This window comes from Ostrea edulis, chromosome 1 (assembly GCF_947568905.1).
Source record: "Ostrea edulis chromosome 1, xbOstEdul1.1, whole genome shotgun sequence".
Lineage (NCBI taxonomy): Eukaryota > Metazoa > Mollusca > Bivalvia > Ostreida > Ostreidae > Ostrea > Ostrea edulis.
In genome coordinates, this window is record NC_079164.1 from 15,085,584 (window position 1) to 15,106,701 (window position 21,118).

Here is a 21,118-nt window from a genome sequence, read left to right on the forward strand (position 1 = left end):
AACTAACAATTGATCAACAGCGGATAATTACAACCCTCTCGGTATCTAGATAAAACGTTTTTCATATTTTGAAAATAAATTTTGAATTTGTCAAGCAATCTCTTAAAAATTAATGATCTGTTTATGTTTGGAAGTGGTGTTTTCTTGTCCGGAAGTAATATAACAGAATTGAAATAGTTAGAAAATATGTTATCTATAAATTGAGCATATACTCGGAAAGGGTCCGTGTCATGGTCTTATTTTTACCAACACATCAGTTTCTTTGGAGGGGTAATTTTCTCTTTTCTGTTTTACACAAAAACGGGATGGATTGTGAAGCAAGATTCATCAACATTAATTTGCCTTATGAATACGATGCTACATGTAAATATTGTATGAATATACCGTAGTCTCTTTTTTGATTGGTTAGGGCATGATGAATGTCATGTAAATCCATATACAATGGCTAAAGTTTTTTTTTTTTAATTTAAAGCGGAACGAATATGTAATCGTATAGGCTGTAACAATATATAATTTTAACTAATTTTACGGTTCCAAAATTGACTGCAATTTTACAAGAGTAATGAGACAATTTCACGCATCTTGCGGTTCAACAATTCTGGACAATCAACAAAGGCTAGCGGTCTGGTTTTTATTCAATGTTGTATCAAAATCCCGCCAGTCAAATGTCCGCGACACCTTTGTTACGTCCCAGAGTTATTTAGATTTCATTAAATCAATTTAACATTTCCTTACAAACCGAATAACAACGTTTCGTGTGTAATGAATTTTGTTCTGGATTAAATGAGCTTTCAGCGGGCACCATTAAGAGAGGAGAAATTGAAAGTTTGCACACGTGGGCATTTCTGTTCTGTCTGACGAGGCTAATATCGTGTCAACCTTTATAAAATATTTCCATCATAAATATTTTAACCGACACAATTTGTTTCCTATCTTTATATAAGATCTGCTGTAGTGAACTATCATCTTCCGGTGAAGATAGGATCTATTCTCGCGATGCTATTACGTTTTAAGCATTGCGACGCCCCTCGTAACCCCTTTGACATTTTCAGTAAATAAAGACCTTAAGATGTGACAGGATTCCCCCCGATAACATCTCATCAGCACTGATGCATTAAATACATCATAAAGTTATTATACTTACTTTAACTCCGGGTCACAGCAACACGTATGGTTACAATGCATTAGTATTGTACTGAAAGTATCAGAAACTATCATTTCACAAAGGTCCACCTTTTTACTATCAATTTCGTCGTGTTCACAAAATTTTTCAGAGGTATGCGACACAAATATTTACTCATTTACAGGTATTTGTATTTAAAACCAGCACTTTCGAAAATAGTTGAAAATGGATAAAATAACTTCGTTGAAGGCTTTACCTGTATTTGCGGTTTCTGCGAATTTGCGCGCGTGTTTTGCAAGTATACGGTTGTCCAGTAAAAGAGATTTCGCATGTAGTAAGTTGTACACAGGATAAGTGCTTAATCGATAAAATCAGTAAAATTCTTTCGATCCAAAAGATTTGTATTTTACATTACTTTCTGGTCCATTTAACCTAACAACAACAACAAAAAATGCACATACATTTTTCATATTTAATGAGCACCTTTAATCAATCGAAGACATCGTAATTGTATAAATTTTTAACAATCAAGTAACAACATATTATGTATAATGATTTACGGAATGTCCCTCCAAATATATATCACAAATACGCGGCATCTAGGAAGACAGTGTACACACGTGACCTGAATAGTACGCATGCTGTTGTGTGTAAAATCAATTCACATATTCTAATAGCAGTAATAGATCGTAGGGAATCAACTCTTATTATGAATGCTTGGGAAAAATAGAAAAATTGTGAATAAATATACAAAGCTCTGAAATATTAAAAAGTACAAAATATATATAGATCTGAACTTCTCAAGCAAGAGTGGATTCGGTTCACGTCAACGTTGGATTGACGTTCTCACCACGGCCGCCAAACGTCCTGGTCAGACTGAGAAGAGGACAGCGACATCTGCAGATTGGGCATACACACAAAGTTGCCTTGTAAGTTTTGAATTGCATTAATGGGCGATACATTTGATTGTCCTCCTACCACTGAGGACGCCATGAAGTTCGGAACCTGTGGAATATTTCCCTGTGGAATGACAACAAATTGGTTTCCATTCACTACAGATCCAAGTTGCATTGTGGTTGTCTGGGGTGGACTATTGGGGACTATTTCACTTTGGGTTCTTGATGACTTTACTAAGTTCAAAGGTGAATCGTGCGTCTGGGTCATCTGAGAGTTTACAGGTATGGATTGACAAAGTGTAGCCGTAGGTACAAGTACGTAGGCTGGAGCACCAGGATTACAGATAAAAACATTTCTATTTCCTGGAGGTTGACTTGTTGTATGACAGGACGCTGATGAACCCGGAACTGCAGGAATCGCACTTTGTACACGCGGAAGGATATTGGCAAAGGAAGGAGTCGCGTTACTTTTAGGATGGATATCTTGTTCTGTTGCTCTGGCGTCCGTCGATTCTGATGATTTATTCCTCGCATTATATTGTAGGTGTCGGAGTAAAGTCGATTTTACATCTTCCGACATGTTTTCTGAAGTCTGTAGAAAATTCTGGATCTCATTCCGACATTTTTCATACCCTGCTTTGTATTGCACGCTATCCGTCGATTTCTCGGCCACATTTTCATTTTCTGAAAAATCATAACATCTTCATAAAACATTTTATAATTTTTTTTATATTCCACTGGTTATATGGAAATTAGTTTACATATGTTTACCTTCTTTCAGTACTGGATGAGATCGCTTGACAAAGTCGACAGTCATTTCCAAAATGTCAGCTTTCTCCAACTTATTAGACTTTCCCACCTGAAATTTTACATATACTGGAAGTTGAATAATGATGTTAAAACAAATCCCATCATTTTCATCATTTACACATGAAAATTTTACATTTTGTTATTCAAACATCACTTCAAATACCACAAGTAAACCAGTACTATTTAATCCAATCAAGTATACGTGTGTTTTCTTGAAGTCTTTATTTGTTTAACGGTCATTTCATTGTTAGAAGTCTTCTTAATCAGGAAATATGAATATTAAGTAGTCAGCTAATAAAAGAGACCTTCTAGAACACACGTGACAATAAACGTAAAATTATTTTTCAATTTAACGAACATATGTTCTGAAATTAAGACTGCTTTATCAATTGTTGAACAGTCCAACTAGACGCCATTTCAGTGCACTCCACATTCTAAAACTTTCCGCATGATTCTAACACATCAAAACCATCATACAAACAATTTGATTTCAATATTGTATGTTCTAAACCGATCTCAGTACGTGAATATGTGTGGGAATGTAATTCATTATTGCGAATTTCTCATGTAAAATGAATCTCATCAAATCCTATAGGTTTTCCTTGTAAGGGTAAAATTTGAAAATTCTCGTCTTCGTGCACCTCGGTGGGTTTTTAATTTGGAATATTAGATATCAATAAAGCTAGGTAGCAGGGGTAAAAGAGAACTAAATCTACCGTAGTATTATAAATTTGCATAAAATGAAAAGCCTAATACCCGCCAAATCCAATTAATAGGATCATTGCACACGATTAAGAGTATTTATAAAACTTTCTCAACAGCAGGAAGGTGTTTTTTTCTTCATATCATAATAAAAATTTACTAGGGCACGCTTTCTAAATTTTGTGAAATTTGAGCTCTGGTCAATCCTTAGTAAAGACTGAAATATTTTGTTTAATTTTTTGTTGTGGGGATTTCTAGTAAAAATCAATGTTAACGCTTCCCTTCGTTAAAGCATTCATCTCACAAGTTTAATGTCTCTGTGATATGAGTATACATAGTATTTCCGTGTCTGTTACAAATTCGCTTCACAAGCTGGCGACATGAAGATTATTTTTACGAACCAAACATTGAATAAGCAGGGAGAGACAATCAGAAAATCAAACGAAAAATGATTTATCCCGAAGTTAAATAAACAAATATTAACATTTCCATTTGTCGGTGTAAAATTGCAGCATATTGGTAAGGCACGTCTGTGTAGAATCAAAGAGAACAACACTCCATTTTCTCCGTCTGTTAAGCCAACTCCCATGCATTTAAATGATTCGTCATATATCAAAATAGAAATTTTCTATAGAATATTGCCATAAAAGCGTGATCAAGGCTACCTGAGGTAGACTATTTACCACAGGAAAAAAAAATATGTCTTTTTCAACATATGTACAGTTTCCACTATTTGTTGAATAAAAATGATAATAAATTTAGCTGTGGACAGCCATTCCTTTGCTTGTCGGGGCTTGCACTTCTCTTTGACGATGCCACGTACAGATATTTACTTTTATCAACTTGAATTTAAATAGCTAAATATATCTTTCTTACTTAGCTTAAATGAAATCTGTTTCGTGCCCCGACAAGTCTTTATTGCAGATGTTTGACCCGCAATCTCGGCTGTGTAAACCTCGCCGATCTATAGATAATTTATCGGGTACGGGCCACTTAGTTTGGACTTTTTTGTGCGGTCTGCAACGACAAGCTATAACGTATTGTTCAACATATGCTTTGAAATTAGCAATTGAAATATACTTTCTTTTCCCTTTCATTCCTTACAAAATGAACAAATTGTTATTTTACTTCCAAATAAACATTTACTGATGATCAGTCACCTTCTTGCCGGACAAACGTGTATATAAATACGTATCATCACTCTGTGTGTGTAGATGTTATAGGGGCCGAGAAAAACACTTTCAAAATGCATGTGCATGCCTAGAACAAATGTGCTCGCCCATTTATGTGTAATTAATGTTTGCGAAATGGTGCCATTTAGAACAAAGCAAATTTTATTACAAATACCTGAACAAAAAAGCCATCACCTTTGTAGTTACGGGAACGTTATCGCCAGTTCGCGGGGAGAAAATAGATAAATGAACAATGTATCGCCCGAAGAAGTTAGTCCGTTAACATCATCAATTAGTAACCAGCGAGTCATTCGCCTTATCAGCTAACTCATCTAGCAGGGAAAGGAAAATATCCTTAATGGACTGTTTAGTCTTATTTCTGTGGTGCGTATGTATCTACCTTTGGTTTCTCCTTATCCAGCTGAGCTATCAAAGACTGAAGTTGGTTTAGGCATTCGTTTATTCTTTCCCTCCGTCTTCTCTCTATCATAGGCTTGTTCACCTGGAAAGAATTATTTTTTCTCTTGTAGTAAGCAACAAAAAAAAATCTTAAAAAATACTTTAATCGTCAACTGTGGCATCTCAAGTAAGGATTGATGGTGTCATGTGAAACATCATTAGGAGATATTCTGGCATCTATAGGATTAGTTGTATTCTTTTAACGCGGATCGGGAGGCAACGGGATCTGATCGACGTCAAATTACGTTTACTTTTCATGTCAGAAATCTTTTGTTGTAATCCCGATTCTGTAATAGTATCCATTGATCTTAACCCAGGGATTATGGCGATTGTCTAGGATTAGTAACGCTATGTCATACAAAACCCGCGATTGACCAGGTATAATACTCAGGAATTATATTGTTTTCACGAAGAGATTCTCTAACTGAATTCATAACAAGCCCTCGCGACTGTCTCGTGCGACGTGACGTCATCACACCGATGGTGCCCGCGCCGTGGTGACCGCGGGATATGATAAATCACGGCTTAGTACCCGTGGGTAATGTCAGTCAAATGTAACTTACTAAGGTGAGTAAAAACCTCGTTATAACACATACAAGATTACAATCTTCAGTGGAATTTTTAAAAATCTTTTATCTTTTGATTAGAGTATTCTTCCTTTTCAAAGAGAGTTGTAATAAAGGAGAAATATAAGAATTATGTCCAACAATAAAATATGTTAAGCATTCTATATTTATAATTTATTCTATTTAAGCATTTACTATTCAGAGTAGATGAAAACCGAAGTATACCGATGTGACTGCACACACGTATACACAAAACAGAAAAGGTAAGAGAAATACAAACGAAAATACGTCAATCATTATCTTATATACATTCCAACTCTTGTCTTACCCTTTTCTTCGGCGAACCCGTCGAGCTGTGAACAACATCTTTCTTTATCTCATCTTTACTTTCCGTTGGTGCCATATTTTCAGTATATAAATCCGTGATTTATAATTAATTGTTTACACCGAGAAAATCATGTCCGTTTAGTTTGATGTTTTTCCTGACACTGACACGAGTTGGTCCCACCGACGAATTACTTCGTCACGCGAGGGTCTCTCCGATTAGCTGTCTGGCACGCGAGTTCGTAAGATTAGCCATAAATCAACGCAACATAGTTATATCTAACGGGTCAGGGTTCCAAATGACCTTACAAGTTTGTACTGTAGCCAATGATAGCTCTCCTCTTGTACAAGTCTAATCCTATCTTTATACCGAGCGAAATTACGAACTTTTAAAGCCTAGATTTATGTATTCTTCTACGTGTCCCGCGGCAATAAAGCAAAACATAGCTTTTCTTTTCACGTAAGTGTGTCGTACTTGAATTAAAAGGAAAAACAAAGTGGGTCTAGATTTTCATCAACGTACAGTGTTTGTATTGGGAAACAATCGCTTCTTTGTTGTACCGTGTGTATCGACTGTATCTTGGTAGGTCTAAAATAGCAGGGATTATCGTCGCTGTAAATCTTGATAAAAGATCAGGAGAGAAAAATCTCCGTTGCGATACTGGGAATCAGTCCTCTATTTGCTTTTAAACTTATATATCTAACGATTTAGAGACGGTCCAAATTTATTTACATGTGTTAATTATTGAATCACAACTAAGTGATTGTCAATATCTAATACGCCCAAATTCAAAAGAGGTTTTTTCTGAGAAGAGCAAGATCGCTGGAATTTCCGAATTCCTGGTGGGAAGTGTTTCTTTTTCCTGTTGATATCAATATTGCATGTATAAAAACCGCCAAAGAAATGCTTCCCGTTACACTTAAAAGTGGGTTCATATTTCTTATACAATATTCACTTCCTTTTGAAGCCGATTTTGATTATTTGCTTAAAAACTAGGATGGAATATAGCGGACTGAGTTGGCAAATGTCCTATGGGCGGAAACAATACTGGATCCACGTCTTACATAAGTTTGATTATCTGTAAATAGATTATCCTGCAATGGTTACCCTGCGGTTCTTTGGACAGGTAGATATACATACAGGTAGGACACAGGTAGATATATAGGGCTAGGTATATCGATTGTCACCAAAATACCGGCGCTAATGAGATAACTGGAAATATATCTGTCAGTCAACACAGTATGATAAGTAAGCGCCAGGGGCCCAGTTCTATCAACTGCAGGACAGGAATCAAATCTCAGGGCATACTCAAACCATCGAATAGCAGATTTACAAGTTTAAAAACATGCTACTTGTGGATTAAACAGAAGAAACGAAAGACCGATATTTGAAAACAACAAGTGACAACGCATGTTCCACATACTAAAACGTATTACCAACAAACATGTTAAAAAACACGCTTATACCACTGACAGACACAACACACCACTGACAGACACAACAAACCACTGACAGACACTACAAACCACTGTCAGACACAACAAACTAATACAATAACAACAAACCACTGTCAGACACAACAAACCACTGACAGACACAACACACCACTGACAGACACAACAAACCACTGTCAGACACAACAAACTAATACAATAACAACAAACCACTGACAGACACAACACACCACTGACAGACACAACAAACCACTGTCAGACACAACAAACCACTGACAGACACAACAAACCACTGACAGACACAACAAACTAATACAATAACAACAAACCACTGTCAGACACAACAAACCACTGACAGACACAACAAACCACTGTCAGACACAACAAACCACTGACAGACACAACACAACACTGACAGACACAACACATCACTGTCAGACACAACAAACCACTGACAGCCACAACACACCACTGACAGACACAACACATCACTGTCAGACACAAAAAACCACTGTCAGACACAACACACCACTGACAGACACAACAAACCACTGACAGACACAACAAACCACTGACTAACACAACACACCACTGACAGACACAACAAACCACTGACAGACACAACACATCACTGTCAGACACAAAAAACCACTGTCAGACACAACAAACCACTGTCAGACACAACAAACCACTGACAGACACAACAAACCACTGACAGACACAACAAACTAATACAATAACAACAAACCACTGTCAGACACAACATACCACTGACAGACACAACAAACCACTAACAGACACAACAAACCACTGTCAGACACAACACACCACTGACAGACACAACAAACCACTGACAGACACAACACACCACTGACAGACATAACACATCACTGTCAGACACAACAAACCACTGTCAGACACAACAAACCACTGTCAGACACAACAAACCACTGACAGACATAACAAACCACTGACAGACACAACAAACCACTGTCAGACATAACAAACCACTGACAGACACAACACATCACTGTCAGACATAACAAACCACTGTCAGACACAACAAACCACTGACAGACACAACAAACCACTGACAGACACAACAAACCACTGACAGACACAACAAACCACTGTCAGACACAACAAACCACTGACAGACACAACAAACCACTGTCAGACACAACAAACCACTGACAGACACAACACATCACTGTCAGACATAACAAACCACTGACAGACATAACAAACCACTGACAGACACAGCAAACCACTGACAGACACACCACACCACTGACGGACACAACACACCACTGACAGACACAACACACTACTGACAGACACAACAAACTAATACAATAACAAACCACTGACAGACACAACACATCACTGACAGACACAACAAACCACTGACAGACACAACAAACCACTGTCAGACACAACAAACCACTGACGGACACAACACACCACTGACAGACACAACATACCACTGACAGACACAACACATCACTGTCAGACATAACAAACCACTGACAGACACAACACACCACTGACAGACACAACACACCACTGACAGACACAACACATCACTGTCAGACATAACAAACCACTGACAGACACAACACACCACTGACAAACACAACACACCACTGACAGACACAAAATAAAACACTGTCAGACACAACAAAACACTGACAGACACAAAATAAAACACTGTCAGACACAACAACACACTGACAGACACAACAAACTAATACAATAACAACAAACCACTGACAGACACAACAAACCACTGACATACACAACAAACCACTGTCAGACACAACACACCACTGACAGACACAACACACCTCTGACAGACACAACAAACCACTGACAGACACAACAAACCACTGACAGACATAACAAACCGCTGACACAACACACCACTGACAGACACAACAAAACACTGACAAAACACACCACTGACTGACACAACAAACTAAAAATAACAACAAACAAGAATAAGAACAAGCCATTGATAGACAACAAACTAATACAACAATAATAGAACAAAAATTGACAAGCATAGTAGACAATAATTTGATTCAATAACAGCCACTAAGAAAAAGAAAACAGACAACAAAACCGGCAAACACAACAAATGGCTGAATAATTGAAAACCAACAAATACTGACAAACATATTAATACAACTGTAAAACTATACTATGGATATTAATCTTATAAAATAACAACAGCTGACACACACACCCATCAAATAAGATAACAATATAACAACTATCAATTGACAAAAACTTCTACAATAACAACAACCTGTGACAGACACAAAACCAAGGCAACAAAGCAACAGTAATAATTGTCAAAAAGACAAATTAGGAAAGTAACAACGAGCATTGAATCCAAGAACACACTCACCAAAAATCAAAACATTATAACCAGGAGAGTTAATAACCAATGCAACAAAAAACAACAATTTACTATAGTTTACGACAAAACAACAACAAAAACAACAATTTACTGTAGTTTACGACAAAACAACAACAAAAAACAACAATTTACTGTAGTTTACGACAAAACAACAACAAAAAACAATTGACTGTAGTTTACGACAAAACAACAACAAAAACAACAATTGACCGTAATTTACGACAAAACAACAACAAACACAAGAATTCACTGTAGTTTACGACAAAACAACAACGAAAAACAACAATTTACTGTAGTTTACAACAGAACTGAACACTAATAAAGGAGTAAGGAATTACTTTTACAGAAAACCATAATCATTTCATGATGCATGTACAACAAACTAACAACCGATAACAAGGTAAAGTTTACAATCATAGACAGAGGCAATTTTTCTCTAAATTACCAAACATGTCTTTACTAACAACAGTTTAACAGTTTCGAGCAAAAGCAAGAATTTAGGAGAACACCAACCAACATCATGTCTTAAATCTCCAGGATTACTGATGAAGTAAAATATCTATAGATATTACACAGTCAGAATTACAGATAAACATCTATAGATATTACACAGCCACACAGATAAACATCTATAGATATTACACAGCCACACAGATAAACATCTATAGATATTACACAGTCAGATAAACATCTATAGATATTACACAGTCAGAATTACTGATAAACATCTATAGATATTACACAGTCAGAATTACAGATAAACATCTATAGATATTACACAGTCAGAATTACAGATAAACATCTATAGATATTACACAGTCAGATAAACATCTATAGATATTACACAGTCAGATAAACATCTATAGATATTACACAGTCAGATAAACATCTATAGATATTACACAGTCAGATAAACATCTATAGATATTACACAGTCAGATAAACATCTATAGACATTACACAGCCAGAATTACAGATAAACATCTATAGATATTACACAGTCAGAATTACAGATAAACATCTATAGATATTACACAGCCACACAGATAAACATCTATAGATATTACACAGTCAGATAAACATCTATAGATATTACACAGTCAGAATTACAAATAAACATCTATAGATATTACACAGTCAGATAAACATCTATTGATATTACACAGTCAGAATTACAGATAAACATCTATAGATATTACACAGTCAGATAAACATCTATTGATATTACACAGTCAGAATTACAGATAAACATCTATAGATATTACACAGTCAGAATTACAGATAAACATCTATAGATATTACACAGCCAGAATTACAGATAAACATCTATAGATATTACACAGCCAGAATTACAGATAAACATCTATAGATATTACACAGTCAGAATTACAGATAAACATCTATAGATATTACACAGTCAGAATTACAGATAAACATCTATAGATATTACACAGCCACACAGATAAACATCTATAGATATTACACAGTCAGATAAACATCTATAGATATTACACAACCAGAATTACAGATAAATATCTATAGATATTACACAGTCAGAATTACAGATAAACATCTATAGATATTACACAGTCAGATAAACATCTATAGATATTACACAGCCAGAATTACAGATAAACATCTATAGATATTACACAGTCAGAATTACAGATAAACATCTATAGATATTACACAGTCAGAATTACAGATAAACATCTATAGATATTACACAGTCAGAATTACAGATAAACATCTACAGATATTACACAGTCAGAATTACAGATAAACATCTATAGATATTACACAGTCAGAATTACAGATAAACATCTATAGATATTACACAGTCAGATAAACATCTATAGATATTACACAGCCAGAATTACAGATAAACATCTATAGATATTACACAGTCAGAATTACAGATAAACATCTATAGATATTACACAGTCAGAATTACAGATAAACATCTATAGATATTACACAGTCAGAATTACAGATAAACATCTATAGATATTACACAGCCACACAGATAAACATCTATAGATATTACACAGTCAGATAAACATCTATAGATATTACACAGCCAGAATTACAGATAAACATCTATAGATATTACACAGTCAGAATTACAGATAAACATCTATAGATATTACACAGCCACACAGATAAACATCTATAGATATTACACAGTCAGAATTACAGATAAACATCTATAGATATTACACAGTCAGAATTACAGATAAACATCTATAGATATTACACAGTCAGAATTACAGATAAACATCTATAGATATTACACAGTCAGAATTACAAATAAACATCTATAGATATTACACAGCCACACAGATAAACATCTATAGATATCACACAGCCAGAATTACAGATAAACATCTATAGATATTACACAGTCAGAATTACTGATAAACATCTATAGATATTACACAGTCAGAATTACAGATAAACATCTATAGATATTACACAGTCAGAATTACAGATAAACATCTATAGATATTACACAGTCAGATAAACATCTATAGATATTACACAGTCAGAATTACAGATAAACATCTATAGATATTACACAGTCAGAATTACAGATAAACATCTATAGATATTACACAGTCAGATAAACATCTATAGATATTACACAGCCAGAATTACAGATAAACATCTATAGATATTACACAGTCAGAATTACAGATAAACATCTATAGATATTACACAGTCAGATAAACATCTATAGATATTACACAGCCAGAATTACAGATAAACATCTATAGATATTACACAGTCAGAATTACAGAATAACATCTATTGATATTACACAGTCAGAATTACAGATAAACATCTATAGATATTACACAGTCAGAATTACAGATAAACATCTATAGATATTACACAGCCAGAATTACAGATAAACATCTATAGATATTACACAGCCAGAATTACAGATAAACATCTATAGATATTACACAGTCAGAATTACAGATATTACACAGCCAGAATTACAGATAAACATCTATAGATATTACACAGTCAGAATTACAGATAAACATCTATAGATATTACACAGTCAGAATTACAGATAAACATCTATAGATATTACACAGCCAGAATTACAGATAAACATCTATAGATATTACATAGCCAGAATTACAGAATAACATCTATAGATATTACACAGTCAGAATTACAGATAAACATCTATAGATATTATACAGCCAGAATTACAGATAAACATCTATAGATATTACACAGTCAGAATTACAAATAAACATCTATAGATATTACACAGTCAGATAAACATCTATAGATATTACACAGTCAGAATTACAAATAAACATCTATAGATATTACACAGTCAGAATTACAAATAAACATCTATAGATATTACACAGTCAGAATTACAGATAAACATCTACAGATATTACACAGTCAGAATTACAGATAAACATCTATAGATATTACACAGCCAGAATTACAGATAAACATCTATAGATATTACACAGTCAGAATTACAGATAAACATCTATAGATATTACACAGCCAGATAAACATCTATAGATATTACACAGTCAGAATTACAGATATTACACAGCCAGAATTACAGATAAACATCTATAGATATTACACAGTCAGAATTACAGATATTACACAGCCAGAATTACAGATAAACATCTATAGATATTACACAGTCAGAATTACAGATAAACATCTATAGATATTACACAGTCAGATAAACATCTATAGATATTACACAGCCAGAATTACAGATAAACATCTATAGATATTACACAGTCAGAATTACAGATAAACATCTATAGATATTACACAGTCAGATAAACATCTATAGATATTACACAGTCAGAATTACAGATAAACATCTATAGATATTACACAGCCACACAGATAAACATCTATAGATATTACACAGCCAGAATTACAGATAAACATCTATAGATATTACACAGTCAGAATTACAGATAAACATCTATAGATATTACACAGTCAGAATTACAAATAAACATCTATAGATATTACACAGTCAGATAAACATCTATAGATATTACACAGTCAGAATTACAAATAAACATCTATAGATATTACACAGTCAGAATTACAGATAAACATCTATAGATATTACACAGTCAGAATTACAGATAAACATCTACAGATATTACACAGTCAGAATTACAGATAAACATCTATAGATATTACACAGTCAGAATTACAGATAAACATCTATAGATATTACACAGCCAGATAAACATCTATAGATATTACACAGTCAGAATTACAGATATTACACAGCCAGAATTACAGATAAACATCTATAGATATTACACAGTCAGAATTACAGATATTACACAGCCAGAATTACAGATAAACATCTATAGATATTACACAGTCAGAATTACAGATAAACATCTATAGATATTACACAGTCAGATAAACATCTATAGATATTACACAGCCAGAATTACAGATAAACATCTATAGATATTACACAGTCAGAATTACAGATAAACATCTATAGATATTACACAGTCAGATAAACATCTATAGATATTACACAGTCAGAATTACAGATAAACATCTATAGATATTACACAGCCACACAGATAAACATCTATAGATATTACACAGCCAGAATTACAGATAAACATCTATAGATATTACACAGTCAGAATTACAGATAAACATCTATAGATATTACACAGTCAGAATTACAAATAAACATCTATAGATATTACACAGTCAGATAAACATCTATAGATATTACACAGTCAGAATTACAAATAAACATCTATAGATATTACACAGTCAGAATTACAGATAAACATCTATAGATATTACACAGTCAGATAAACATCTATAGATATTACACAGTCAGATAAACATCTATAGATATTACACAGTCAGAATTACAGATAAACATCTATAGATATTACATAGCCAGAATTACAGAATAACATCTATAGATATTACACAGTCAGATAAACATCTATAGATATTACACAACCAGAATTACAGATAAACATCTATAGATATTACACAGTCAGATAAACATCTATAGATATTACACAGTCAGATAAACATCTATAGATATTACACAGTCAGAATTACAGATAAACATCTATAGATATTACACAGTCAGAATTACAGATAAACATCTATAGATATTACACAGTCAGAATTACAGATAAACATCTATAGATATTACACAGCCACACAGATAAACATCTATAGATATTACACAGTCAGATAAACATCTATAGATATTACACAGTCAGAATTACAAATAAACATCTATAGATATTACACAGTCAGAATTACAGATAAACATCTATAGATATTACACAGTCAGAATTACAGATAAACATCTATAGATATTACACAGTCAGATAAACATCTATAGATATTACACAGTCAGATAAACATCTATAGATATTACACAGTCAGAATTACAGATAAACATCTATAGATATTACATAGCCAGAATTACAGAATAACATCTATAGATATTACACAGTCAGATAAACATCTATAGATATTACACAGTCAGATAAACATCTATAGATATTACACAGTCAGATAAACATCTATAGATATTACACAGTCAGATAAACATCTATAGATATTACACAGTCAGAATTACAGATAAACATCTATAGATATTACACAGTCAGAATTACAGATAAACATCTATAGATATTACACAGCCACACAGATAAACATCTATAGATATTACACAGCCACACAGATAAACATCTATAGATATTACACAGCCAGAATTACAGATAAACATCTATAGATATTACACAGTCAGAATTACAGATAAACATCTATAGATATTACACAGTCAGAATTACAGATAAACATCTATAGATATTACACAGCCACACAGATAAACATCTATAGATATTACACAGTCAGATAAACATCTATAGATATTACACAGTCAGAATTACAGATAAACATCTATAGATATTACACAGTCAGAATTACAGATAAACATCTATAGATATTACACAGTCAGAATTACAGATAAACATCTATAGATATTACACAGTCAGAATTACAGATAAACATCTATAGATATTACACAGCCACACAGATAAACATCTATAGATATTACACAGTCAGAATTACAGATAAACATCTATAGATATTACACAGTCAGAATTACAAATAAACATCTATAGATATTACACAGTCAGATAAACATCTATAGATATTACACAGTCAGAATTACAAATAAACATCTATAGATATTACACAGTCAGAATTACAGATAAACATCTATAGATATTACACAGTCAGATAAACATCTATAGATATTACACAGCCAGAATTACAGATAAACATCTATAGATATTACACAGTCAGAATTACAGAATAACATCTATAGATATTACACAGTCAGATAAACATCTATAGATATTACACAGTCAGAATTACAGATAAACATCTATAGATATTACACAGCCAGAATTACTGATAAACATCTATAGATATTACACAGTCAGAATTACAGATAAACATCTATAGATATTACACAGTCAGAATTACAGATAAAATAGAAACATCACATATAAAACAACCAGGATTACTTATAAAGTACACCATCTACACGTATCAAACAACCAAAACTGCTAAACCAAATACAAGTATTGAACTAGATGCTGTCATAAGACAATAATACCCACATGTAAGTGTTTGTCTTTGAATATACGTCAAACTTGTGGAAGCCACAATAGTTACCACATAACATACCATATATATTCTTGCTGCATGTCAAGATGCATTGAGTATTCTGTTGGACAAGTGTCCTGGCGTCGTCCAAAACCCCATTACATAGAATTGTTATAAATATACTTAAAACATTTGAGACCCTGACCCCTAAACCGTATATATTCCTGTTGCACATATCAAGATGCATTGAGTATTCTGATTGGCAAGTGTCCCGGGATCATCCCTACCCCCAACATATTTTGATAATTTAAACATCTATAAAATGATTGATTTCAACCCTTAAAGCAAATATATTCTTGTTGCACATGGCACAATGCACTGAGCACCAGGTTTGGGGTGTATTTTTTAGTCGTTTATTCACCCCATTTGCCGTCTAAGATGAAAAAGAAAATCCTGAAAACGTATGATTCAAATGTCTTTAAAATGGTCGAGATTTCAATCCTTAAAGCAAACATATTCTTATTGCACATGACAATGCACTGAGCACTAGATTTTTGTTCGTCATTCTTCAACCCCATTTGCCCCTTAAGGTCAAAAACAAAATTCCAAAAACTTATTGTACAAGTATAGGACATCACCAATCATCGCTCAAAAGATGATTTGGCTACTGCATAAAACGTACGAGGAGTTCTGGGAACCGGATTTTTCTATAGAAAAATATAGGTCCCCAAGGTAAAAATGAAAATTTTGAAACTTATCATACATCTATTAGACACCACCAATTACATCCCGAAAAATGATTTGTGGACTGCATAAAATGTAAAAGGAGTTCTGGGAACTAGTGGTAGGGGGTTGTCAAAAAACCCGTTGATTTTTACCCAAGGATGAAAATTCCGATAACTTACTGCACATCTATAGGACACCACTAATCATCTTCCAAAAGAGGATTTAGCTGCTCAAAGGCAGTTCTAGGAACTGGGGGACGTCGTTTTTCGATACCTATTTGAGCCCCAGGGTGAAAATGAAAATTCCGAAAACTTCTTACACATCTATATACAGGACACCACCAATCATCTTCGCAAAGATGATTTGGCTACGTCAAAAAAATTTAAGAGGAGTTCTACAAACCATGTTTTTGTAGAAACACGTCGTTTTCGACCCCATTTGACCCCTAGGGTAAAATGAAAATACTAAAACCTTATTGCACATCTATAGGACACCACCAATCAATCTTCTAAAGGATGATTTGACTATTGCATTAAAAAGATGAGTTCTGCGAACCAAGTTTTTAAAAGAAAAAACATCGGGGTTTTTTTTTTACCCCCGTTTGGCCCCAAGGTTAAATTTGAAAATGCTGAAATCTTATTGCACATCTACAGGACACCACCTACTATATTCCAAAAGATTAATTGGTTATTGCTTAAAATAGAAGATGAGTTTGAGGAAGAAGAAAAGTGTGTCAGACGGACGGACCAGGGTAACAACACTATACCCGAAGTTCCTTTAGACATTTACGTTTTGCTGCTGTAGATAGTCACTAACAACACGTGCAGTGTGCTGTCGTGCGTTGTTCTGCTGCAGAATGACGTTACACTGGTTGTTGTGAATGTATGGAACGGCGTGCTGACGTGCAATCTCGTCACGGTAGCGTACGCCGTTTAAATTGCCCTCCACTATCACCAGATGTTGTCATTCCATTTACAGCTGGTCACGTCTCAATATCAGTGGAAAAACTCTCGACGGGACCTAAACCAAACAAACAATCAAACTATATACATGTACATATATAAACGAATCTAGCACTTGATCTCTTAGTTATTTTTCACATCCTTTGCTTGTGTACGTAACATCTTAGGGAGATCTGGAAACAGTTTATACATGGAAATGCTTAGTTTATTTACGATCGTTTCAATAACAGTGTGACACTTCGCTTGATCGAGCGTGCACATTTTTTGGCGAGGCTTCTCATAGATTTCTGTGAAACAGGTTTTACTTTTGTTCTCAGTAACCAATTACAATGTAAGAATGACATAGCGTGGTCATCCAAACTCATTTTTATTGAAACCATACGGCCAATCAATGAGTGAAATTTACACGCTTGATCAAGCGAAGAAGCACGCTGTTTTTAGAACGATACTACTACTTGTTTCCAAAGTTCTAGTCATTCTAATCGCCACACTCGGACCTGATTTCGCAATGAAATAAAAACACTGATAGCCTAGACCCTCAGAAGCTCTGGGGTAAATGATGCAAAATCCTGCATTCTGAGCATATCCTGGCACTTCCTTTTCACTTTCAAACTGTCTACTTCATAAACAAAACTTTTTATGGTACAGATACTTTTTAAGAATTCTTAAGTGAAACTTGTGATACGAAAATATCGTAAATATATATCAGTGTGTCGTCTTATTATAGATTTCAACGGTACTACTAAACAGAGTACGCTAGAGTACTTTAGAGTACGCTGGTAAAATATCATAATTTAATGCAATTTAATTGTTTATTTGTATGTATACCACTTAAATAAACATGATTATAAAATAATATTGCACTATTTGTCAAAAGTATTTGTTTTTTAGCGATATCTTGACTAATCAACATCGATTTATTGAAGATTTATGGTATCCTGATCCCGATTATTAGTACTTTGTTCGGAGAAAGAATTCAGCGATGTGACATATTACATCACTAATTAATTTCATGTATGATTGATAGTTACTCAGAATTCATGATCTTTAATTTTCTTGTTTTCTTTTCCTTTTTGTTGTTTTGGGGGTTTTAATGTCCCTTTTAACCCCCCTATTTTTGATTCAGCGATTCATTTCATGGTTTGTTTCTTTGTCCACTGACCAATTATTGATTCAAATCAATTAGATAATTGCTGGCCTTTAAAAAACCACATCCAGTGTTAATTTAAAACGACAGCGGTAACGATCACGATGAAAGAATACTCACAATTACAGTCATCTTCATAGACGTAATTATTTAATTTTTATTTAAATCCAAATAATAATGATTATTTTCAAGGAATTCACTGATAAGTTGACAATAAAAAGAATTAATACTTAATAAAATAAAGGCATAATCTTGGAAATTTATATGTAATGCGCTAGTATTTTATGTAAATATGTAGTCAAATTTGATTGGGATCGGGATATCAAACTTTAAACTGTAATTCACAATCATTCCTAAAATAATGAAAATAAACACAAGATATTCCAGATATATATTTACTAGGTTAAACAAATGTAAGAACACCTACAAACAATAGTTAAATTGCATTAAATTAGGAAATTTTACCAACGTACTCTAAAGTACTCTAACGTACTCTGTGTAGTAGGATCGAGAATTAAATGATACACTGGTGTGGATATATTTGAATGATGCAATTACATGTAAGTATCCACCTTTCATATAATTTTGACTCAAAGTCTCGTAGAAATTGAATAACATCAACACTTTTTGGTCCGGATCCCTTGGAATGTCCCCCTCTGGATCCGCCTTTGCACACACACACACACACACATATATATATATATATAATCACGGGAGTATGCTAAAAACACCAGTATCCCTCACCCAGTCCAATGTTGCATAACGTTGTGGGGGAGGTCCTGTCAAACAAACAAACTTAATGAAACATCTTGATATGATATATAATTGCTATATATGCAGCGGTATTCACCTTTCATATATTAGTGAGTCGATAACGTATCCATGCTATCGAATTTCAAGTGGATAAAAGCAAAGTTGATTCTAAAGAAATTGTATGTATTTCAGAGTTGTTTTTAAAGGGGTGTGATATTGTTTGTATATGCGTTTATGTATTCTAGGTCTTTGGGGATTTTGTGGGACAGCATTAACGAGTGTTTCCCTATACTATAGTATTATTGTATCCGTATCTTCTTTGGCATCGTGTGAAATTATAGTGAGGACAAAATTTATTTCAGATTTATATACAGAACAGACGAATGATGCCGACTTCGATCTGATAATAAAAATTTACATGTCTGCAACTTCCTGCCTTCATATAAAAGAGTACATTTAGAAAAGTCATGAAATCTTATTTTGGTTGAATTGGATGCAATTGAACGCATCTTTTAATGACCGAACATTTCAAACTTAATGCAAAATTCTATCAAATTCATTAAACCTTGATTCGATCTCAAGTGTCCTCCCGTCATAGACATTGCAGACGATGGTAGAGCGTGGCGCGAGTCTGACCTTGGGACAGCGTAAAGACGGCACCCTGGACCTTTGCGACGACTTAAAAGCTTTTGAGGGGAAATTCGTTACAGATATCATTTCTATCGCGCTTTTTAAATCGGTAAACGATGTTAAATTTCCCTGTAATAATAGTCCTTTGTTGAACCTGTAAAGTCATAATTTTTATTAAAAATCAAAGTAAGCCCTAATAACACAGCCGGGATCGACGAGGGTTTTTATAAAGATTGATGTCGCTCACCGCTTTGTACTGTTTGTCATACACTCTG

The 21,118-nt window shown here is 33.9% G+C and overlaps 1 protein-coding gene across 2 annotated transcripts; it reads right to left on the reverse strand.

Annotated features, from left to right (window-relative positions):
* Positions 1–1,581: 1,581 nt before the first annotated feature.
* LOC125660504 (transcription factor HES-1-like) lies at positions 1,582–6,822 on the reverse strand. 2 transcript variants are annotated; one of them, XM_048892344.2, is made up of 4 exons: positions 6,057–6,822; positions 5,104–5,205; positions 2,791–2,878; positions 1,582–2,703 (listed from the first exon to the last, which is right to left on the reverse strand). In XM_048892344.2, exons 1-4 carry the CDS (start codon positions 6,129–6,131, stop codon positions 1,970–1,972), a joined length of 999 nt encoding a protein of 332 aa, XP_048748301.2. In that variant the 5' UTR covers positions 6,132–6,822; the 3' UTR covers positions 1,582–1,969. The 2 variants fall into 2 exon arrangements, with proteins under 2 accessions (XP_048748301.2, XP_048748302.2); XM_048892345.2 differs by lacking the exons at positions 5,104–5,205; positions 6,057–6,822 and adding an exon at positions 4,016–5,058.
* Positions 6,823–21,118: the final 14,296 nt, after the last annotated feature.